The following is a 24,884-nucleotide window of genomic DNA, read 5'->3' as shown; positions in this document are numbered from 1 at the left end:
TGATTATAAATATATTTTTTAAATATTATTCTGGTTACTGTTACCAAGAATAATTTGGGGAGGGATAGAAAGTGGAAACAGGAAGACAAGTTGGGTAGTTGCAGACAAGAACTCTTAATGTCTAAGTAGTGCATTGGAAGATTTGAGATATACTTTGGGGTAAAACCAACAAGACATATAGATGAATTGGATGCTGAAGGTGTTAAGGAAGTTGCCAAATTTTCTTTTTTGAAGGCTAAAAAAATAGATTATTTCATAAAGATCAAAAGTTTAGTTATAGAAAATATCAGAGATGTCTTTAAGATTTTCAAGTGCTAATTGATTAATTTAACAAATTTAGGCCTTAGTTTGTGCCAGAAAATGTAATTTGGATTGGGAATACAAAGATTTAGTCTAAGTTCCTAAGAAATTTATAATCTTGCAAAAGAAAAGCATGTAACCAGGTAACAACAGTGTTATTGGGGCTATTGGTGAGGATTAAACAAAGTATTATGGAAGGGCGGGGGGCAAAACTAACCCTGGATAATCTGGTAAAGTTTAATCTTGAAACATGAGTTGAAGCTTACTTTATTAAAAAAAAAAAAAAAGTGAAGAAGATACTAGAAAGAGGAAGTTACTATTTCAGAATTATTAACATCATAACCTAAGGAAGATGAGGAATGCCTAATGGGCTATTGGTTTGCCTCATATAAAAGGTGCACACACATCCTTATATACTGTGTGTTATCCCAGAAATGTCCTACTACAGTGTAAAGACAAATCCAAATCCTTGCATTGTTAATTCCATCTCATCCCTCTTTCCAATCAGCTTTCTTGAGTAATAAATCTTTCTTTTATCTTCCTCACTCTTGATTTATCAAAGCAATTTGCCTCCCACCCTTACCATGCTATCAGAAATATTTTAGCTGAAGATGTCTGTGGCCACCACATGGCCAAACTACTAGGCCCTTGTCAGTCCTTATTTTACAAACTTTTGTGCTCACTTTAATGGGCTTGATGCTGCACAGTCTCCTGAAGTTTTCTCCTCTGCCAGCCATATAACATAAGTTTCTCTTACCTACCTAAACACCACTTCTAGGTGTTTTTGTTTCTGTTGTTGTTGTTGTTGCTGTTGCCTCTTCCACTTAATCTAGATCATTAAAAATTGAAGTTTCCCAGGGTTTCATCACAAGCTCATTGTACTTTTCCCCCTACACAATCTCTCCAAATGATGTCATCTGCTTTGATGGTTTTAATTATTACCTGCATGCTGTCGATTCCCAGTAGCACAGCTCCGCCTGTATTCTTTTCCTGAGTTTCAGGATCATGACTAACTGCTTGCTGGATTAGTTCTCACTAACTTGGTTAGTCCTCACTTAATTCAGTGCAGTATATCCAAACCTTATCATTTCACCATTGTACCCCTTTACTAATTAGCTGTAAACGTGCTTTTCTATTTTCTGGGTGGATATGGCCACCTATATCCAGTCACTTATCCACTCTAATGGTTTGAATTGCCAAATATTCCCAACCACCTTTCCTCCTCTCCTAGTACAACTCTTCACTCAACTAGGTTCTCATCATTTCATATTTAAATATTGCAGTAACTTTCCAATTTATTCCCTTGCCCCTAGATTTACGCCACATGCCTTTTAATCCACTTTTGATCTTGCTATTTTTTCAGAGATAATTCAGATCTTTTTTTAATGACAGGAATTGCACGGTTTATTATTTTGAGACAATTGTTGCAGACATAAATATTTAAAATTTCCTAAGCAAGGTGCTTTTAACAGCAAAAATTTTTAAAGTTGGAAAGAGCCAATAACTTAGATCATAGCTCACACAGAATTCCCAATTAAAGTGGACTCCATTATCTCCCTAGATTTTGCAAACAATGCTTTGTCTAACACTTCTTTAAAACAACAAAGGAGACAGCAAGCTGAAACTTTTTCCAAGCACACAAGAAATGGTGTCATCACATTACTTGAAGAAGGTGCTGACAGGAGAAGATGATCTTGCTACTGAATAATGTATCCAAAATACAGATCAGTCTTTTTTATTTCCTTGCTCATGTAGGAGAAAGTAATTATCGTTTCTTCCCAGCCTAGGTTTGTGGATTAAATCCTTGGAACAAAACACAAACTAACAAGAGAAAAGCATGTACATTTATTAAATATAAGTTTTACATAGGGAAAGGAAAACACAAAGAAACAGGAAAACTTGTGTATTTTTATGCTAGGTTTGATAGAGAAGTGGTAAGTCATTGAGGAGTACGATTGGATTAAAAAAGCATGATCTAATGATAGTTAGCTGAGGAGAACTCAGCTATTCCTGTTTGTTCAGATTTCTGTCAGTGACCTTGCATTTTTAGAGACATACAGATGTTCACTTCCTCTGGTTACACAGAGAGCACCTGTTAAATGAGAGTTTTATGACCTGCTTCAGGGGAGAACATTGTGGGGAAGGTGAGAGTTACCTTCCTGCTTCTGCTGTTTTCTCAAATGCCAAGGTGCCACACTTCAGGGTACTGTGTCCTGAATCCCATCACTCAAAACTTACCACTGGTTTTATAACTATCTATGATATATTCCAAGCTTTCAACATGTCATACAAAATGTCCTCTTTCCCAGCCTCCTATGATCTTTGTAGTTTCAATCACCACTGCTTTTCTTTCATTTTACATTCTGTTGTCAAAGACTGCTCATAATTCTCATCCACACAGAATGCTATTTTATTCCTCCCTGTCTGTGTACATATTGTCTTCTCCACCTGGAATGTACTTACCCCTCTTTCTTTACTTGAGTAACTCCCACTTACCCTCCCTTACTCTGCTCAGGTGTTACTTTCTCTATGAAGCCTTCTTTGATATACTTAGACTGCTGTTTCCTCTTCTGTATTTCTAAAACAAATTCTGCTTTCCCCTTTAAATCACTTTGCAAACTAGATTTTAATGATCTGTGTACATATCTGCCACTCCTACAGAAATGTTAGTCTCTCATGGACGTAGCTGTCTCTTAAACATATTTGTAATCTCAGCACCTAATACAATGCCTGACATAGAGTAAGCTTTCAGTAAAAATGTGTCAACCTCCAGTAAAATGATGGAGAGTGTTACAAATGAAGATTATAGTAGGTATTAAGGCCAGCCTGTGAGTAAAGCCTCTAACGAGTTTGGAATTTATCCTATAGACAGAGTGGGGCCGGTGGAGGTTTTCAAACAGAAGAATAAAATGATTTGTCTCTGGCTAGGTGCATACATGTGAGTGTGTGTATGTGTGTGGGTGGTCTGGGTAGGGGACAAATGCCAAACCTAGAAATGACTTTGCATTGATGTTATGTGAAGTTTAACCTTTAACTGGAATCTGCAGAACTTTTCCAAAGAGCCTATAGCTGTGTGCAAGCCCACCTCAGTGACTCTGATTCAAAGTAACACATCACTTGGAATTGCTAGCTAGAAGAATGTCCTGATGGCTTCAGCTATTCCAAAGCCTGCCACAGAAAGGCTTGGGGCCAGTTTTAGGAAATATTGTAAGCCTTTCTTGTATGCACTTGGCTTATAGTTACCTTACTTCAGCCTATAATGTGACAGCTCAAGTTACCTTCGAGTCAGTGCCTTCATTGTGATAATAACAACCAGTACATATATAATGCTTTCCATGTGACAGGAACTGTTTGCAGCATCTTGGAAATGTTATTTCATTTTATGCCAACACAATCCTATAAGATTATCAGCATGGCTAAGAGATCTCAGCCCACCTGGAATTAAACAATTGTTCAGAAAACAACTTAAAGTAGCAATCAACTGACATTAATGTCTACCTATATATTTAGCCATATACTTTTTGTATGTGTATATATTTTTTTCATAGAAAAATATTCTAAATGAAGGCTACCTAATGTTAAGATGTTTACAGGTGGTAGGATTACACGTTCCTTTTTTTACACATAAATACATGTGAATATGTGTGTGTGTGTAAACATGTATGCAGAGCATTGAATGATATTATGAGAATGTATCTTCATCAATAAAATCATCAAAATGATGTTTAAGCCAGCCATATTCTCAATAGCAGTCATAAATTCTTAGGAACCCCAGGAATTAGGTAGAGAAATAAAGAGAATCTGGTATGAAAACCAAGAAGACATGAAAAAAATGAGAAATAATGGGAGAATGAAGTCAGAACATAGCCCATGTCCCCAATTCAACTTATTTTCATTGAGGACAGCAAGCAGTTATTTCTTTGTCTTATAATTAACAGGTACCTATGCTAGCAGTAAATAGGATAAAGAGGATCCCTGCCCTCATGGAGATTATTTTCCCAAATATTGACAAGTAATAAAAATAAGATATTGAGTATTGACAACAGAGAAGACCAGAATGATGTGAGAGCCCATAACAGTAAAAGCTAACTTAGGTGATATTTAAATTGCCTCTTCAATGAATTGTGAGCATGCAAAAATTGGAGTAATGATGGGAGTTGGCCAAACTAAAATGAAAGAGAAGAGTGTTGTGGACACAGAACACAGGAACTGAAATGGAACTGAGAGTATAAGGGAGAAATGAGACAAGAAAGCAAAGGCCACCTTTTGGGGAGCCTGGTAAACTATGGTAAATATTTTAAAGTTTATCTTAAGGGAAATTTAAAAACATTTATTCATTCAGTCATCTAGTCATTCATTCAATAAATGTGTATCTAGCACTTTCACTGTTCCAGTTGCAGGGGAGGAAATATATATTTTCCCTCTACCCATCTTAGGTTCATTGGCTGGGGCCCCTGTAACTAAAAACAGATTAACAAAAGAAAAGCATACACATTTATTTAATGTAAGTTTTATGTAACACTGGAGCCTTCCTAAGGACCTGAAGAAGCAGTTAAACCTGGCTGTTTGTATGCTAGGTTTGATGTAAAACGAAGAGTTGTAGAGAAAGAAGATAGGACAAAGGGCATAAGTAAACTCAGGTAAACTTAGCAAGGCCTGTTCCTTCAGATTCCTCTGAGATAAGGATGCTCCTTCCCTCCAGGTCTAAGGAGAGCACCTCTCACATGAGGGTCTTATGACCTGCTTCAGGGGTGAAGGGTGGGAGAAGTACATAAAGTCTTTCTGCACTTGCTGCTTCTCAAATTCCTTCAGCTTAAAAAATTCAATATGCCAAAGTGCCATATTTTGGAGTAGAGTGTTGTGAACCCCATCTCAGGCAATGTTCTAAATGCTGAAAATATTTCTATGAACAAAACCAATAAAATTATCTGCTCTTATAATATTTACATTCTAGTGGAGAGAATAGTTTTAAACAAGGTGATTATCTCCAGGAATATTCAAAAATTGAATATGAGAGAAAAGGCGCTTGGTGCGGTGGCTCATGCCTGTAATCTCATCACTTTGGGAGGCTACATTGGGTGGATTACCTGAGGTCAGGAGTTCGAGACCAGCCTGGCCAACATGGCAAAACCTTGTCTCTACTAAACATACAAAAAATTAGCCAGCCACAGTGGTGCACGCCTGTAATCCCAGCTACTCAGGAGTCTGAGGCAGGAGAATCGCTTGAACCTGGGAAACCTGGGAGGCAGAGGTTGCAGTGAGTGGAGATCACGCCACTGCACTCCAGCCTGGGTGACAGAGCAAGACCCCATCTCAAAAAAAAAAGAAAAGAAAGAAAATGCAATCATGATGGGCTGCTTTATAAATATTATTTACATAGTCACAATGTGAAGAGTAGATATTGTATAAAAACATGAAAAGGAAGGATACAGATTTCAGAATAGCAGTATCATCTGGTAAGAGAAGAAAGGGAGTTAGATGGGAGATACAAAACAGGTTTTAGTTATAGCTTTAGCGTGTGTGTGTCTGTGTGTGTAATTTGAAACATATATGACAAAATATTAACATTTTTTAATATAGACTTTATTTGTTCCATACCATTTATACTTTTCTCTGCATATTTAAAAATTTTATAATTTAAATGATTCCATACTATTTGCACTATTTAAACATTTAACACTAAAAGATAAGATTTTAAAATATAAGACTAAGTTGGGAATTATAAAGAGGGATAAGAGTAAGAAAATTTTGCAAAAATCAGTGTGAATCTACCAGTGGTTTGGGTAAGGATAATGTAGTGTGAATCAAAAGCAACAAAGATTTGATTAGGAATTAAAATCAATAGAACAAGGTAATTAGTTCTCTGAGAAAAATGTAGTCTGGTTTGAGAGAGAAAGGAGAAAAAGTAGTGAAAGGCAACAATTTGAGCTAGACGTTCAGAGAATTATCTGAAAAGCGTTTGCCAAGACGCTTTTTCTGGGACACCATTCCCTGCCACATATCTGCAAAAACTGTCCTAGAAAGAATCTTTAATTTGTTTTTTATCAAAGAATTTAGGAGGAGATATAAGTAGTAAGAACTCTAAAGATCTTTAGGTCCCCAGACCAAAGCCACAGAAACACTTCCAGGTGGGGCTTACCAGATGCTGCCAACCTTCCAATAAACTAAGTAAAAGGAAAGAGCAAAAATATCGCGTCTTTCAAGAAGTAACCAGGTGGGAAGTCTTATGACAGGAAGTTAGCATTATCTCCTGCTTTTCAATCATAAAAGAAATGTATCTTACGTAAGTCCAAAGCTGTAAAATGCTTCCATTTTATTCCATCCAAGGCAATACGTGTCAACAGCTTAATGTCAATTAAGTTACCTAATTGACCTAATGTCAATTAAGTTACCTAACCCTGAGTTACCTAATTGCTTTGGAGGTTGAAACATTTGTCTCTTAAGAGGAAAAAAGCCGCAGAGTTAAACAAAGAGATGTTGGTAGGAATCAAGGAGGGAGCAGAGGATGAGCTCCAAGAGGTGTAACCACTGGCAGGTTTTATAACTCCCGCGTTTGAATTGCTGTCTTTTTAAAAATGTGCATTTAATTTGTGTTCCTCATCTTGTCCTACTTTTCTCAAGACTTTTTTTTCTTTACCTTTTAATAAATAAGCACATTAAATAAAAACATGGGGAAGATTACTTTTCATTTCCAATTATTATAACTATCTTAAGCATTATCTTTTTGAATCCTTAAGGTAGATATTATTATTATTCTACAGCTGAATGAAACAAAACTCAGGAACATTCTATACATGGACAAGACCACAAAACTGGTGGAAAAGAAATCCCAGGTGCTATGATTCTGGGGTTTTTATGCTATACTACCTGTCTCTCTCCACAATCACATTTTAGAGCCCCATATTTTCAGGAAATTATAGAAGGAAAAAAAAATCAGCTTCAAGCTGGTCACATGTTAATTATCTCCAGGCTGCTCTGATATTTTTTATTCCAAATGTGCTTAAAATGTGCTATTTGACTATTATAATTAAACTTAGATGAGGAAAGGAGGGAAAATTCTTGTCATCTATTAAATATTGTTTGTTTCTGATTCTTTAGGGGAAATTTCTGATGAGTTTTGATGAGAAATAATTTTAGTTTATTATTACAATTTTAATAAATATTTCTTGTTAATATTGAAACTGGAATAGCTTTCAGAATTCTGCTATCTAGCTTCTTGGTTTCTAGGTTAGATAGTAATCTGAACAGGAGCATATACCATACAGCTGGCTGTCTATCATTCATTAATTCACTCAGCAAAAGATATTTTATCACGTTCCTACTCTTTTTTTAACACTGTGCTGAGTTCTGATGATACAAATATAAATGGAAGGTACCTAACCTTACTTAAATAATTGCATTAAATTATACCTATAATACATACAATAATTAAACCACACACCAAATGCAGTGGTGGCAGAAAGGATGAAATTATTCATTAGCACATATATGAGTTCCAACTAGTGCCAAACATAGCACTAGATCCAGTATTGGGCACACAATGGTGATCAAGCCCCACTTCCTGCTCTCAAGTATCCCAGAGCCTAGGCAGAGACATATGCAAATAAAGAGGCAATTTCAATACATTAAGTATCCCTGCCATAGAGTAGGAATCAATTTAATGTTTGAATCATGAAGGAATAAAAGAGAGGGGAGGAAATGCAGAAATGAATGAAAGAAGGAAAGAAAGTGCTAGGATGGGAGTAAACGTTGATGAGAGGAAATTAACCAGCTCTTGGAAGTTCAGAGGTAGCTTCTGGGTGGAAAGGGAATTCATGTATGTGAAAATAAGATGCTAACCAGGTAAAACAGAAATGAATTTTCAGGCAGAAAAAAAGACCATAAGGAATGATACATGTCATATCTAAGGAATGTATGTGTGTCTCAAAATGCTTTTTCCAATATAACATTCAGAGCAAGTACACCACCATTTCACGGTTGCTTTTTCATCAAAGCCTCTATTATGGGAACTATCCTTTCCTAAATACCAAACATCATAATGGTGATCAGCTGTAAAAGATAGTGACTTTTGTTTAACAGCAGAATTCCCAGGTCTCTAAGCACTTTTTAGGTTTCTCTAGATAAGTTCACTACATTACACACTCACCAGCACAATCTAAGGAAGTTGAATTTATGGCAAATGTAGTGTAACAAAGTACAGCTGAGAATTTGGGCTGCATAAAATACCAATCTGCAACAATTCATCTTTATTTTCTTCTAAGAGTGTAGTGGTTTAAATCAAAGGTTTTGGAGTCAAACATGCCCATGTTCAAATTCACACTCCACCAGTGACTCATTGTGCAACTTAAAGCACGGAAATTTTTATCTGTGTCAGCTTTCTCTTCCATAAAATTGAGATAACAGTAGTAACTAGTTCATAAGATTATTAGAGCAATTTTATAGCATACAAAAAGTTTAGTACCCATTATCACTCTACTGTTAATAAAGTTTTTAAAATATAGTGATGAAAAATGAATAGAGAGATAGATGGATTGATTTAAGAATGAATGAACAAGAAAATTTGGGGAAAGTTTTAACCTGTGTTTATTTATTTATTTATTTAAATTTATTTATTTATTGAGATGGAGTCTTGCTCTGTTGCCCAGGCTGGAGTGCAGTGGCACGTCGTGGTCTCAGCTCACTGCAACCTCCGCCTCCCGGGTTCAAGCAATTCTCCTGCCTCAGCCTCCTGAGTAGCTGTGACTACAGGTGCATGCCACCATGTCAGCTAATTTTTTGTATTTTTAGTAGAAACGGGGTTTCACCATGTTAGTCAGGCCACCTCGGCCTCCCAAAGTACTGGGATTACAGGTGTGAGCCACTGTGCCTGGCCTAACATGTGTTTATTAAATGTCTTCTACATTTGAAAGTAAGATCCCTTTAAGTCAATGACTGTCTAGCCCAATCAATGGCAGAGAGTAGACAATTTTTATTTGTTGAACTAAGCTTACTGTTATAAACATCTCTGTTAACTTCATTTAGATTAGTTTCATAGCCCTTCTGATTCTAAATGAATAAATTGCAGAAGTTTAATGGTGACTTGGAAATCCCAGAAAGCCATAAGCCGTGACAATACTACACGGCACCTGCAATTTTTTTTCTATCTTATCATTGTCCCTGATAAAAAAGGTTTCTAGTTTCACTGATCACTTCATTATACACTTTTGATATTTTCCTCCCTGGCAAAAAAATAAAAATAAAAAAATAACCTTCCCAAAAAGGATCTAGCGTCTATTGCCACTGATATTTTTACATTTATGAGTTTCAAATAAAATGAAGGCTATTGTGTTGGAGTGCTCTACAATGAAGCTGTCTACACTTGCTTCATTGGTGATCATACCAAGTTTCATTCATGTCATTAAATATCATCTATACAATAAGCATTTTGATGTAAAGTATCTTGTCCAGATCTCTCACCTAATCTCCAGACTTAAATATTCCATTGCCAACTTGACATATTTTTTTGAATATCTAATAGATACCTTAAATTCTACACTTCCATCACTGAAATCCAGGTCTTTACCTTCTTAATCTCCCAGGCTGCTTTATCCGTACTATTACATTTCATCTGATGAGAAACCCATTCTTTCATTAGGTAAGACCAATAACTTTGGAGTCAATCTACTGACGTCTTGCACATCCTTTAGTCAGTAAAGAAATCCCATTGGCTAATCCTTCATATCCCAAATTCCACCACTTCTCACTACCTCCAGTAAAAGTGCCTAACAATCATCATTAATCATCTTTCTTCTGAAAATAGCCTCCTAACTTTTCTCCTTGATTCTACCCTTACCCCTACTTACAGTCTCTCCTCAACATTCCAGGCAGAGATATCTTTTTACAAAATAAGCCAGGTCATGTTACTCCATTGTATAAGAATCTACAATGATTTCCCATTTCATTCAAAGTAAAAGCCAAAGTACTTACAAATTCCTGTTTTGTATGACCTGGTCCTTTGTCATGTGTCTAACCTACTTTTCCCTTCACTTCATCTGGTTCTTCCTCCCAACACATTGGTCCTTTTGTTCTTCCATTAAAAGGTCAGAAGGGCTCTTATCCCAGGGTAATTTCCCTAGCAGTTATCTGCCTGGAAGGCTTTACTGCAGATAACCACATGAGTACTATTCTTTCCTTCCTCAAGTCCTTGCTCAAATGCCTACCTTGAGCAACCTGTTTAATACTACAAACTAACCCCCCTCGTATCCAGTTCTACTTCTTCTTTTCTCTACCTCTTATATCACCTCATACTATTTTATATTGTTTATGTGTTAATGTATTTTTGCTGACCATATACTGCTGATCCTTCAGCTAGGATATAAGCCAAAATACAGTAACTTTTGTATATTTTCCTCATTTGAGAATACCAGGCTGCTAGAACATAGTAGATATTCAATGAATATTCACTAAAGAAATGAATACAGGATGGAAGAAAGGTAAGAAATCCCCATGTATTGAGTACCTGTCACCTATCAGAATAGGAAGTTTGTGTTCCATCACCTAATCCTCCTGACAGCTCAAAAAGGTTGGAATCCCTACCAGGTACCCATAAAAATTAAAATAATAAAAATAAACTTTAAAAAAGGTTGGAATCATGATTTCCATTTTACAGAAAATTGAGTTTGAAAATTGAAAATATCCTTGCTCATGATCACACAGTAAGCAGGAAGGTAAGGCTCAGACCCTGTTCCATCTTTCTGTAAAACTAGTGCTTTTTCCTTGACATGATGCTGCAGGAAATATGGAAGTGACTGTGAATCACTGGATTCTTTCTGACAGGATCTCTAAAATGCAATGAAAAATTTTGTGCACTGTCTTTTTTTTTTTCAAACAATAAGCTTGATAAAGTTGTTTCAGTTAACACTAAACACAACAATGTTGTGTTTTGGTTCTTTTAAAATGAGATTCCAGGGCTTACACATTGATAAATTCTTAAATGCCTTCTTACCCTTCCAATTTCCCAACGTTCATTAACTTGTAATAATTTTTTTCCTACAAGATGAGTCAAAAAGACAGTATATTTAAACTTGTAAACACCACTGACTAAAGAAGAAAAAAAGGGCTGAAAGCCCCTCTCTTAATGGAACTTATCAAAACAGGTCCCTGAAAAGAACATAAACCAGTTTTCATCTTGCCAGAAACCACTCAATGAAAAATGTTTACCATGTTCTTCTTCACAATGATAAATTTGTGGTCTGACCAAAACAATGGCATTGTGGTCAAAAACCACTCTGACATGGCCAGACTGAAGACAATAATGTGATTTCATTGATTTCAGTTTTTGGTCAATGTAGCTTACCCAAAATAAATTATCACATTTTCCCCTTAGAACATGAAACATTATGATACAGTGCTAACTATTGCATTATCTAACCTACTTGGAAAATGCTTCACAAAGCATTGATATATTATATGAGTAATATGAAGCAGATAAATTCCTCCTATCTTGACACCTCTTAAAAAATCACATTAATTGAGGTGATGAAAAATTCAAAGCATTATGGGCTGTCTTGTACTTACAAACAATTTAAGACAACATAATACCATTTACTTGGGGCTACATATACCTAAACAAGCTAGAGAGAGAAAGTAGCCTGGCTTTTCCCCAGAATAATAAAGGATAATCTAATAAAACAGGCATTTTAGCAGATGTTGAGTCACACCGTTTTGTATATACGCTTCCCCATTTCCACTTTCTCTCACTTCATAATTATTATGCCACTGTTCAAGTTATTTTATATGGTCCTCACACTAATCCTTGAGAGGCAGGTAGATAGGTATTATCACCTTCCCTCCTAAAGCTTTTGCTAATTTCCCATCTGAACTATCAGCAATAATTCCCAAAGACATTGTAATTCTCTTGATACATTACTATGCTGTAGAGTTTTTTCCTCTGCATATCTGATTTTTGCATTTTGGCTGTTTCCTTTACATTTCTTCTGCTTTTCTCTATGTCTGTGTTTCTCTATCTATGGTTGCTTTCAAATGCTTTTTAGTTCCAACAGAAAATAATTTCCTTAACTGAAAATAGATGAAATAATGGTCCCTATCGCATGAGGACCTTGTAGGTATTAAAGAAGGTAATAAGAATAAAGTGTTCAATACAATGACTAGCAGAGTAAAGTCACAGAGCCTGAGCATTTGGTCAATACATTATTTTAAAGGAACAATTACCTTTCTATCACCATAGTGTAGACCAAGTGGTATGAATGGTGTAGGTGCTCGAGAGTGAAATGCTGTAGCTGTGCTGTGTGAACAATGTTCAATCTCTTTAATGGGTGGGATGAGGCATTAATCTTTCCCCTTGTACACTTTTCTTATGTGTGTGCACTTTGTCCCCATATTTTCTTTCTGTAATAAACATGAGCATTTGAATAGTTAAATGTATGCCCATAGCTCAACTGGAGAATACTTAACGATACTTAAAATTTAGGAACAAATAGGCTTAGAAAGAGAAAAAGGAGGTAAAATCTCTGGCAGAATATGCATACAATTTTGCAACCTTCCTTAGGAAAGGTAATGTAATTTCAGGTCTTAGAACAGTCTTGGTATGCCTCAAAGGAAAAGAAAATCAAGGGTATATGGGAACACAGAAGGAATATAGTGGGGCCTGGAGAGTGGTTGCAAAATTCTGAGTCATAAAATCAGAAAGTTATTGAACATTTGGATGGACGACCAGCTACAGGAGGAAAGTGCTTTTTAGTATGCAGCTTATTTGCAAAATAAGCAATTTTATGAGTCTGACTAAAACTGCGGAAAGGGATCTTGACAAGGGTCTGGCAACCTAGCAAGGGTAAATAGAAATGACTCATAAAACCCAAATTATAGCTCCTATTATGTGTGCAAAATTCCACTGATACCTATAGGTTTTAAAATGATGAGTTTAATGTTTTATTTCAATAAAATACAAAAACAACTTTAAGCATTTTATAAATTTATTTCTGAGAAATTGCTTCACTGACCTTTTTCAGGTCATTGGTCTTTAATTTCTCATCTATGAATTCTTCTGCAAGGGTTTCTCCAGATTAAAACCCTAATTATAGATAAGATAAGTCTGTATTATTTTCATTTTATGTATGAAAAAATTGAGACATAGAGTAAAAGGCTCATATTATTAGGAAATATTTGTGTGCAAGCTGAAAATGAAGGGCATGTCTCCTTATTCCTTACTTGCCGTCTTCTTTGTTAATCATTCATTCATTCAACTTATTTAACTGCCTATTGTGTGCCAGGTACTATGACTAGCACTAGAAATACAACAAGCAAAGCAACAGTCTCCTCCTCTCAAATTGCTCAATCTACCATGTCAAAGAGACAATACTAATACACAATTAGTAAGAATGCGAGTGCTATGATGGGTACAGGCCCATGGAGCCATTTGACCACATGAGAGGAATCTGTCAGTCAGGCTCAGGGAATCAGAAAAGTCATAAGCATAAAGGAGAATCTGGAAAGTAGAATAAGGAGAAGTTAGCTAATAAAAAGGGACTGGAGAAAAGTAGAAAGGGAGGGAATTATTCCAGTCAACACACTTTATTATTTAAATTCACATGCTGTGTTTTGCCACTCTTATTCCTGTGCAGTATGACCGGAAGTCATATTTTTCAAAGCTATTTCCTACAAATGTGCATCTGTGATCACATTTCCCTTTAGTACTCTTCAGTACTATTAAATCATTCTTTATGTCTTAATTATAAAATAAATCTTTGCACACAATTTCAAATTCCCCTATAAAATATAACCAATTAAAAAAACAAAAATAAAAACTATAGCTCTGAATTTTCAGCTCTGTGAAGGAGTTCTATTAAGGGAATCTAAAATGAGATGTGTAATAAACCTTGAAGGATGGGGAATAGGCTAGGTCCTATGACAAATGGATGGCTGTGAGTCTACTCTGTAGCAAAGTTGGGAATGTCCCGTGAATGATCATTCAGAACATTTTCTATGCCAGAAAACTTTAGGAACCCAAGAAAAACAACTGATCAATCAGTGTCTCTGGCAGCAACTCTAAGGACACACAGCCCAGAGTGAAAATCTTGCTGAAGGGTTTGAACCAGTGAGATTTCTTAAGAGGAAGCATGGATTTATGTCAAGATAAAACTATCAAATATTTATGCCACCACTAGCCCCACATTGCCCATGCAGACATTGTTAATTAATCATGATTCTGTTTCCTACTAAATAGACTTAGGACTTCTTTCAGAGGAGTAATTGGCCAAGTTGCCTCCCCTGATGTAGCAAAGATAAAATAAATAAATTAAATAAGCTACTAGATAACCACAGAGTTTTAACCTCAGTCCCAGAAAGTTAACATATCTAATTAAACTTCATATTGCCCCCTCTGAAAAACAGAGATAATGATATTTACCTCATTTTTTATTATGATGATTACATAAAACTTCTGGGATAACACATGATACATAGTAGGCATTCAATAAATTTTAGTCTCTTCTTTTTTTTAGAGGAATATGGCAGCTTCCTGTTGAGTCAGTTACCAATAAAATTTGCCTAACACCTTGGATAAAGACTCTATTTTTATTGGAGAAAGCGATCATGCCATATTTTGTTTCATGCTAAGGTAATGGTAAAAATCAATCAACTATAGAATATGCCTTCCTTGAAGAAAACTTGGGAACTTTTCTATTTTTTTTTTCTATCCTGAAGTAAAAAAAAGAAAAACAAAAGTTACAATTAACAGCCTCCTCAAGAAAAGTACATCTATCTGACCTTCATAGTTGGATGGCACTTTTTAAAGAATGACTTTACTGGTTACTGTCTCCTTCTTTCCTGTATACATACTTCCCAGATCCAATGAATTACTCAAAATTAGATTAATCAGTCACAAAAAATGGCCCAAATGACTAGTCAGCATGAGGTATATTTCTTTTTCTTTGAGATGGAGTCTCACTCTGTCACCCAGGCTGGAGTGCAGTGGTGCAATCTTGGTTCACTGCAACCTCCATCTCCTGGGTTCAAGCGATTCTCCTGCCTCAGCCTCCTGAGTAGCTGGGACTACAGGCACCTGCCACCACGCCTGGCTAATTTTTGTATTTTTGGTAGAGATGTAGTTTCACCATATTGGCCAGGCTTGTCTTGAACTCCTGACCTTGTGATCCGCCCGCCTCGACCTCCCAAAGTGCTGGGATTACAGGCGTGAGCCACGGCACCCGCCCATGAGGAATATTTCTAATGTGAAACATGTCACATCCCTAGGCAGAAGTAAGTTTTTGAGCTGCTTATCTAGTTTTGCTCTCTTTGGGTTCCAGAAACTAGACTCAAATTCATGTGTAGTGAACTGATTTTAGACTTCTGTCTAAAACAGTACATAATAGTTCTGTAACTTGGGACTTCTAAAGGAAACACAAAAGTTTTTTGAGAATGACTTATCCATGCACTAGAATTAGAATTCTATATTTACTTGTATAGAAAATATATTAATTTGTAAAATGCTATATTAACCATATGAATGAGGCACTATGCTCAGTACTGAGGACCCATTTGTGTGCAAAAGAGACAAACTCCCTATCATCAGGGTGCTTCTAGTCAAGTAGAGAAGACAGACCTTAATGATATAATCAATCAAACTCCTCCTACCACAAAATAGATTATAAATACAGTAAGTGCTACAGAGAGAAATGAGTTTCCTCAATGTCTCACATCACACACAGACACCCATCACTTCAAATTCTCTGAATTATGGAAGTGATGGAAAATTTTAGCTCAGGCTAAGTAAAGAAAAAATATTAAAGGATCAGGGATATGAACACTACAGAAAGAATTCTGATTCTGTATCACCCTGCGATCCCAGTTCAACATCCATGAGATCCAAATCCAGAGAGGTAAAGAAAGAAGGAAAGGCAGAAAGATGGCTTATTGGTTACATAGATGGAAAGCAAGCATGATGTTGTTAGTCATCAGTCAACACCTTGTGCTCTGGTCAGATCTGTTGCTCACATATCAAAGGGCAAACCCACAACAGCCGTTTGTCCGTTCTGTATCCCCATATTAGTTTTAATAGATCAGTTTTTTATAATCTATCTTATATCTTCCTTCTCACTGTATACCTGAAATGACCTAACCAGCAGCTGAGAGCACATACATCCTATTCTCAGAGATTCTAAATAGCAACTTCCTTTATCCAAAATATACAGGAATTTAGGCGCTTGGTAAGGAGCTCTTGTTCAGCCCATTTTACAGAACATCAGGCATCTCTCCCTGAAGAGACACTTGGAATAGGGTTTGAAAAATGCAGCAGTCTAGAAACTAGTAACTACAGGAATATTAATACTGCGACACTAACAATCAAACACTAAGCATGAGTACCAGCTGTGAATGAGCAGTCACATCATTTTTTAGGGGTCCAGAAAATCAGTAGATCATCCATTCTGCTATTAGACTTATAGGAAACACATTAGTGAAGTAAAATAATGAATGTGGACAATATAGTTTTGGCAGCTCACTTTCCCTCTTAAGAAAAACTTGTCTTTTCAATGTATGTCAGTTCCAGCTATGAAAAGATGGATTATACAAGAGAACCACAGATGTATGAATCAAGTATAAAAGGGAAGAAAAATGAAAAGTGAATAGCTACCTAAATAGATGTTATCAGAAAATGGACTGCAGTTTTCTAATCCATGTTTCATCTGCATTTCTAGAAAATAATATAATATTGTGCATTTTCTGAGAACCAGAGAAATGGCAATATGCTTGTTAGGAAGAAATTTCACTGACATGATCAAGATTATTTAATTTAAAATATAATAACATATGCTAAATCGATAAAATTCATAATAGAACTATACATTATATGCGCTTTAGACTCTTAGGCAACCTCTACATACACTTCCAGTAACTTACCATTACAGTAAGGATGAAACTGGGATAAAAAATAAAACCATTGATGGAAAAAATGCCCAGTGATTAGAAGAAAACAAGGAAGTTAGGAACAATAACTACACAGATATTCATATAACAGTGTACCTAGTAAGGGTAGTTATCAATGAGAATTTAAATTTATATCATAATAAGGTTAGCATTATTTCAAGATTCTGAGATTTGGTAGACCTTATTTCATGTTAGAAAGTATAATATCCCTTATTCAAAAGAAATAAATCTACTACTAGTGAAGGGAAAAAACATATAATTATCTAATGTCAGAAGCGATATCTGTGAACCTGAAGCTTGAAGCTTTGTGCAAGCTACTTGGGTAAGAATTTTAAAAAGTAAAACAGAACTGATATTCTTAGAGGAGACCGTGGTGGGCCATCCAATTAACACTTTTCTTTGGCTTCTGATACACTTCCTTCCTTCTGTCTGATGTTACATCTTCCCTGACATATTCTCTCACTCTCTCATTCATTAGTATTGGTGTTACACACCAGACTGCTAGGCTCTGCTCTCATCCACATCTAAGAATTTCCTCATTGGTTGTGTTTATTTCCATGTCTCTTATTTTCTGCTTCTATAAACAGATGATTCCTAAAGCTGTAACTTCCACACTGATAGCTTTTAAAACTCACTAGGTCAGACCCAGTACAAACAGTATGCTGAAACCGGAACTAGGTATCATTCCCATGAAATGTGACCCTTTGCTTCCTAAGCCCTCATCTTAGTTAACAGTATTGCTATCAGCTACAAAGCCTTTCTTCTTGATTCTTCTATCTTCTTCATAATTTCTTTCAATTCCAGTTCTGAAATATCTTTACCAACTAATTGTTTTCTCTAGTACAGTGACTTAGTTTTTGTCTTTATCATCCCCGTCTACTTGTGATAGTCTTCTGACTGGTTTCTTCATTTCCAGTCTTCATTTGCCATCACAACCTCCTGCCTTTTCAATCTATCTCCCCACCGCCACCACCAGTCCTGCCCTTGAGACGATATATTTTATAAAAAGCCTTAAGTAAGGTTAGGATGATTACATCTTGGAGTTATCATATAAGGCATTTGCACAATGGGTAAGAATTTGGCTTGATAATCTCTAAGGTTAAATTGCAAACCAAGCACCAAAGACTAATAGAGCATTACTGAAGTTGCTTATTCAAAATAAAGATTCCTTTGCCCCACCACAATGTACTGACTCAAAATCTTCTGAGTTTAGACTCATGAGTTATAGTTTGTAGGCTTCCCAAGTGATTGTGATACGCATCCATTTTTTGGAAACTCTAAGATCTTATTCAGTTATAAGATTCAGTGATTATAACCCTTTAATCGAGTCCAGTTTGCTATTCTTAGAGAATAGTTACAACAGTATTTTTTGCAATGAAGGCATCAAACTAAATGTAAGACTTTCTAAATGGTTTACATTAAATAAAATAAACATTCATTTAAATATATAAATTCTGAAAAATTTGTGAAAATAATTACATCACGTTAGAGGCAAGCTTCATGTACATTTTTAACACATATATCTAATGAGTTTTCTTTAGTTTCACACAGATGTTAATAAGCTGAACATGAAGAGTTCAAAAATATATCTGATAAAAATAGTAGTAAATGTTATTCTATGCAAAGTATTTAGAAATTAAACTGTTAATTACATTAAGATGAAAACGATTAAGATTTAGCAGAACAGTAGGAAAAAATGGGGTGAAACTAAAGTGTTTAATTACTTTTTCCAGCTCATTCTTTTAGGTAATGAAAAGATTCCTGCCCTATATACAAACATAACATTTCCTATGTAAGTAAATTGCTATGGACGTTAGCAGCATATGACCTAGCGGTAGAAACAGACCTCTATGTAGTTAATAAACTTTACTGTCAAATCATTGCTATAAATGAACTATTATAACATATTAAATATAGGAATGGGATAGGTACAGTGGCTCATGCCTATAATCCCAGCACTTTGAGAGGCCGAGGCAGGTGGATCACTCAAGGCAAGGAGTTCGACCAGCCTGGCCAACATGGTGAAATCCCATCTCTACTAAATATACAAAAAAAATTAGCTGGGCATGCCTGTAATCCCAGCTACTCAGGCGGCTGAGGCACAAGAATCGCTTGAACTCGGGAGGCAGAGGTTGCAGTGAGCCAAGATCACACCACTGCACTCTAGCCTGGGCGACAAAGCGAGACTATGTCTCAAAAAAAAAAACAAAAACAAAAAACAAAACAAACAAACAAACAAAAATGTATATGTATATATATGATTAATACTTTCTTTTGTAAAACAGCCTCTCCAAGGAGCAAATTTGTAAATATAAGCCTCAACTCTATGGCATACTAAAGTATCAGAGGTTGAATTCCAACTATATAGGAAGCACATGGGAACGTAGATGACTAGAAATATGGATATAGGTATATTAATTAGCAATGAGATATGTATTTTTATACTTAATGAGGTCATATAACACAACTGTTTTGTATTTAGTTATATTTAGTCTGAGCTATCCACAATTTTTTAAAATTTAAAGCCCTTTGTTTCAATATTAAATGCACAATTATTTAGAGTAAGAATACATTTTCCCATAGAAACATTTTGCAAAGTGTGCTGAGAATCCCAGGCTAGCTCATAACTCCTATTAAACCCATTATGACTTTAATTATAGTACTAATAGTACTATCTGAAATGTGAGATCTTAAAGCAAAACAGCAGCAGGGCAGAAATAAGGGGAAGAATAATTCCCTTCTCTTCCCTTTTCCCTTCCCCTTCCCCTTCTCTTTCCCTTCTTTCTTCCCTTCCCTTCCCTTCCCTTCCCTTTCTACAATGAAGCTACCCTTAGGCATATTTTGAAAGAACTACATGCTTCCTTGCTGTCATTACTTGTTGTTGCCTCCCCTACCTCCCAGTAACCATTGATATTCAAAGCCACTGACTGCAACACCCTTAATCATGGGATAGGACAAGTTAATAGGGAAACTTTACTCCTTATCAATGAGGATTTGTTTTCCCTGCATATATCAAGAAAATAAATAAATAAAGGAAGCTTAAACAAAGAAGATGTAGATATGCATAGTCCACAGGTAGTGGGGGGTCCATGTTTCTCAGGGAGTGGAGCCCCCTCTGTTTTGCTCTTCCAAACCCAGAACACATTTTCTGTCCTTCAAGTTACCTTAAAGTCCAAAACAACTGCTGGAGCTCTAGCCATCATGTTTATACGCCAGGCAGCAGAAAAAGAAAGTAAAGAAGGGAAAAAGGTTACTTTCTACCATGAGTCATTTTCCTTTCAGGAATCCTCTGTGTACATGTTATTGGCTAAAACCTATTCATATGCCACAGTTCACAGCAATGGTTGATGAAAAATGTAGTGTTGTAACTGATGCCTTTACCATCCCAAATGAAATTAGAGGTCTATTGCTGAGAATGAAAGGGAGAATAGATGTTGACATGCAATTAGTCATTTCTGCTACATTCCTTAAATGCCCAATGCTGCAGATTACTTGCCTCCTTTCCTACTTACTCAGTGAAACTATCTCAAGTCTATTTTCTTTAAAAGTCTAACTGACAAGAATGATCATCCTAGAACAATGGTTCTCAACTTTGCTTGCACATTAGAAGCACTTCCAGTATTGTTAAAAAATCCTGATGCTCATGTCACGCTCAGACAAATTAAGTCAGAAGCTCAACCAATGGGACACCCAGGTCTCAGGATTTTATATATTTGTGTAAATATGTATATATATAGTCTTGGTGATTCTAGTGTGTAGCCAACTTTGAGAACCACTGTCCTAAAAAATTGTAAAAGACAGATAATCCAAATGATGCTATATTCTGTCACTATTTTTCTGCTATATAATCAAGGAATAATTTTAAAAACTCCATGTTATAAGTAAGGAATAAGGAATGATTTTGAGAGTGGTGCACTTCCCTTGCCTGCCAATTGTTTGCCTTTGGGGTCAATTTTCTTACAAAACTGAACATCCTCCTTTTTTTAACAGAATCTTCTAAAACATCTAAACCACAAGATTCTCTGAAAATTCTAACTCTTCTTTACTAGTGTTGGTCATATTTCATACCTTTTTCACTTTTCACACACTCCCACATCCATTCAAACACTCTATATGGCTCTAAAATAAGTCTTAAATGTGTCCACACCTTTATCTCATCCAAAACCCACATAGAAACCAAAGAAATGTTTAAAACACACACACACATACACACACACACACACACACACATGCACACACAAATCTGAGCCTGTCATTGCTCTACATAGATCCTTAGAATAACTTCCTACTGACCTAGGACTCCCTAACCTGCAAGATCCCCTTCCTGCCTACCTCCCAGCCTCATCTTAAGCCACTTGTTACGCTATCATACAGTGGCTTCCTTTCATGCCACTCTTCCTTACAGTTAATGTAGTTTAACTGTAAGTTTGCCAAGCCCATGAAATCCCCAAATCCATCAAACCAACACATTTATTTGCTAATTCCTATTGTAGGAGGCCTTTGCTGCTTTCAGAGACTGCTTAGAACCCATGTTATACCTCTTCATGACCCTTATCACAGTTATAATTGTTTAAAAGGCCACTGATTATTTTTTTGAGTGCAGGAAACATGTTCTGCCTTATTTTGTTTCAGAACCTAGAATAGTTCCTATCACAGACCATGTATGTGTTCAGTAATCAAAATTTTCTGAATGAATACATGAAACAATGAGTAGCATGAGATTCTGAAATTAGAAAGGTAGATGGGGAACAAACTGAAATGGTCATGAACAGCTGCTTGTAACTTAGGGATATGTGACCCAAGTCAACATCTCTCCCTCCTTTACAATATGTGTTTGTGTCTCTGCAGGTTGTGATTTGATCCCAGTACAGTATCTTCGATGGGGTGACCCTGAACCCATTGCAGCTGTGGTGTTTGCCTGCCTTGGCCTCCTGGCCACCCTGTTTGTTACCGTAGTCTTCATCATTTACCGTGATACACCAGTAGTCAAGTCCTCAAGCAGGGAACTCTGCTACATTATCCTTGCTGGCATCTGCCTGGGCTACTTATGTACCTTCTGCCTCATTGCAAAGCCCAAACAGATTTACTGCTACCTTCAGAGAATTGGCATTGGTCTCTCCCCAGCCATGAGCTACTCAGCCCTTGTAACAAAGACCAACCGTATTGCAAGGATCCTGGCTGGCAGCAAGAAGAAGATCTGTACCAAAAAGCCCAGATTCATGAGTGCCTGTGCCCAGCTAGTGATTGCTTTCATTCTCATATGCATCCAGTTGGGCATCATCGTTGCCCTCTTTATAATGGAGCCTCCTGACATAATGCATGACTACCCAAGCATTCGAGAAGTCTACCTGATCTGTAACACCACCAACCTAGGAGTTGTCACTCCACTTGGATACAATGGATTGTTGATTTTGAGCTGCACCTTCTATGCGTTCAAGACCAGAAATGTTCCAGCTAACTTCAACGAGGCCAAGTATATCGCCTTCACAATGTACACGACCTGCATTATATGGCTAGCTTTTGTGCCAATCTACTTTGGCAGCAACTACAAAATCATCACCATGTGTTTCTCGGTTAGCCTCAGTGCCACAGTGGCCCTAGGCTGCATGTTTGTGCCGAAGGTGTACATCATCCTGGCCAAACCAGAGAGAAACGTGCGCAGCGCCTTCACCACATCTACCGTGGTGCGCATGCATGTAGGGGATGGCAAGTCATCCTCCGCAGCCAGCAGATCCAGCAGCCTAGTCAACCTGTGGAAGAGAAGGGGCTCCTCTGGGGAAACCTTAAGGTAAAAGTTGCGGGGGCTTAGAGGGGCGCTGGCCCCTAAAACTGGAGCAGAGGCTTGTGTTTCCTAGGTCTTTTAAATGGGAGAAATCTGAGTAAATGAAACCATGTGAGGCAGGGTGACTTACGGCATGGACCTTCTCATAAAATGTTATTTATGGGGTTAATGGGATGTAGGTCCAATTACTTAGGCCAAGTCTAGAAACATGGAAGTAAAAATCTCTAATAAAGCAGAGTTACAGCATATGGGGAGTGAGGTTGAGAGGGCAGACAGAGCAGAGTTAGCTCACAAAGCCAAGGCAAGGATCCTCAAGTTTTGAGGGGACACAGTTATATTGTGGGTTAAATTCTAGTTCACCAGAACAGAGTAAAAATATATTACTAACAAAGATTATACTGACAGCAAAATGCCAAGAACTCGACACATCAGTCTGCACTTGCACGTGCCTAAACCTTATTCAAGGCAGAAGAGTGCTTAAATGCCCATCCAACAGAGGCACAAGAATGTAGGATTTATATTTTAGTTCTTAATGGGCAAGAGGAAATCTTCGGGAGATGTCTAAGCTGCTGAAAAGAACAAAACAACAAAGTGAGTTTGCACATAAAAACAACCAGTCAGCTTCCCAATTCTTTGTTGCCTATAGTCTCATCCCACCCCAAGTTCAATATCACAGGTAGTAGTTATTTGACCATTTCAATCTGAAAAGAATCTAAAGCCAGAAGCCAATGATTTCCCCCCCATGTAAGGAACTTACTTATGCGATAAATCATCCCAAAGCACTTCAAAAGATAAGATCGTGTTATCATTGGCTTGGGAAAAATGTTGAAGTACTAAAAAGGCAACACAGATTGTTGATAATTGGGACTAAGTATCACCTCTATTTAAGAAGTGTAATGTGTAATCAAAAGAGCTGGTCAAGATATCAGCCCTGCTAACTCTTCTGAAATTTAACAGTATTTCTAAAACCTAGAAAAATAAATGGAAGATATGTAGATTTCAAATGGAAGCTACATATCTAAATAACATTGTTTGAACTATTCTCCTATACTATCACTTAGCCTGCAGGAAAGTCCTACTTTTCTGTCAGCCCTAAATCTTCAAAGCATGACTTATTATGATGGTAAAGATACTACGTCTGCTGAGGTTTGAAAATAACTCAGAGGATAGTTGAATTTTATCCACAAGGTCCAATTCGTTTACATTATTAACTTGTACTCTTACCTCTTTCAACTCTTTTCTACTTGTTTTACACTTCTTGTCTCTTTCTATGTACATTGTACAAGACATTCAATTAAACTGTAATTCATGTCTTCTTTTTCAATAAATCCTGGCAATGTCATGGTCTGCACACAGCAGGCCTTTCATATATCTAACCTGCTGGCCTATTTTCCATCTGCCTTCCTGACTCCTCTATGAACCATTCTTTTTCTGAAATTTCTGCAAGATCAGCCTTTCCTTTTGGCTAAGAAAATTTATTTTTCAAACTTTTGTTTTATCAGCTTTTCTTCAAGTTCTATCTGTAAACAGAATCTCCCAGGAAAGCCTGGTATATAAAACAAGCATATTGATGGAGGGAGGGAACTGTGAGTCTATGTCTGAGCACCTAAAAAACTCACTACAGAAAGCCCCTTAGGGAGACAGCATGGCATGGTGGCAGAGAACACTGGCTGCCTAGCCAGATTGTTTTGGGTTTGAACAACAGCAGTGCTACTTCATCTCTCTGCACCTTATTTCTATCATCTGACAAACTGGATTGTAAAAAGTAAAGGAGATAATATGTGTAATGGCTGGCACATAGTAGGCACTTTATTGAAGGTAGCACAGTATAATAGTGCTAGAGAGCACTGGGATTAAATACTGGCAGCATCACTTAGCAGGT

At 36.7% G+C, this 24,884-nt stretch overlaps 1 protein-coding gene and 1 long non-coding RNA gene across 6 annotated transcripts in view; one reads left to right on the top strand and one right to left on the bottom strand.

The window, feature by feature from the left end:
• Nucleotides 1-24,884, top strand: part of GRM5 (glutamate metabotropic receptor 5) — a 664,926-nt gene that overhangs the window by 573,446 nt on the left and 66,596 nt on the right. For all 5 annotated transcript variants that reach the window (XM_063711323.1, XM_063711322.1, XM_024255290.3 and 2 more), the window contains one exon: nt 22,069-23,008. In XM_063711323.1, the coding sequence (XP_063567393.1) occupies nt 22,069-23,008 (940 nt within the window). The remainder of the gene's footprint in view (nt 1-22,068; nt 23,009-24,884) is intronic.
• Nucleotides 1-24,884, bottom strand: part of LOC129048727 (uncharacterized) — a 182,068-nt gene that overhangs the window by 100,129 nt on the left and 57,055 nt on the right. The gene's annotated exons all lie outside the window — the stretch shown is intronic.

The sequence above is a fragment of the Pongo abelii genome, chromosome 9 (assembly GCF_028885655.2).
Source record: "Pongo abelii isolate AG06213 chromosome 9, NHGRI_mPonAbe1-v2.0_pri, whole genome shotgun sequence".
NCBI lineage: Eukaryota > Metazoa > Chordata > Mammalia > Primates > Hominidae > Pongo > Pongo abelii.
This window is presented reverse-complemented; position numbering and strand designations above follow the sequence as displayed.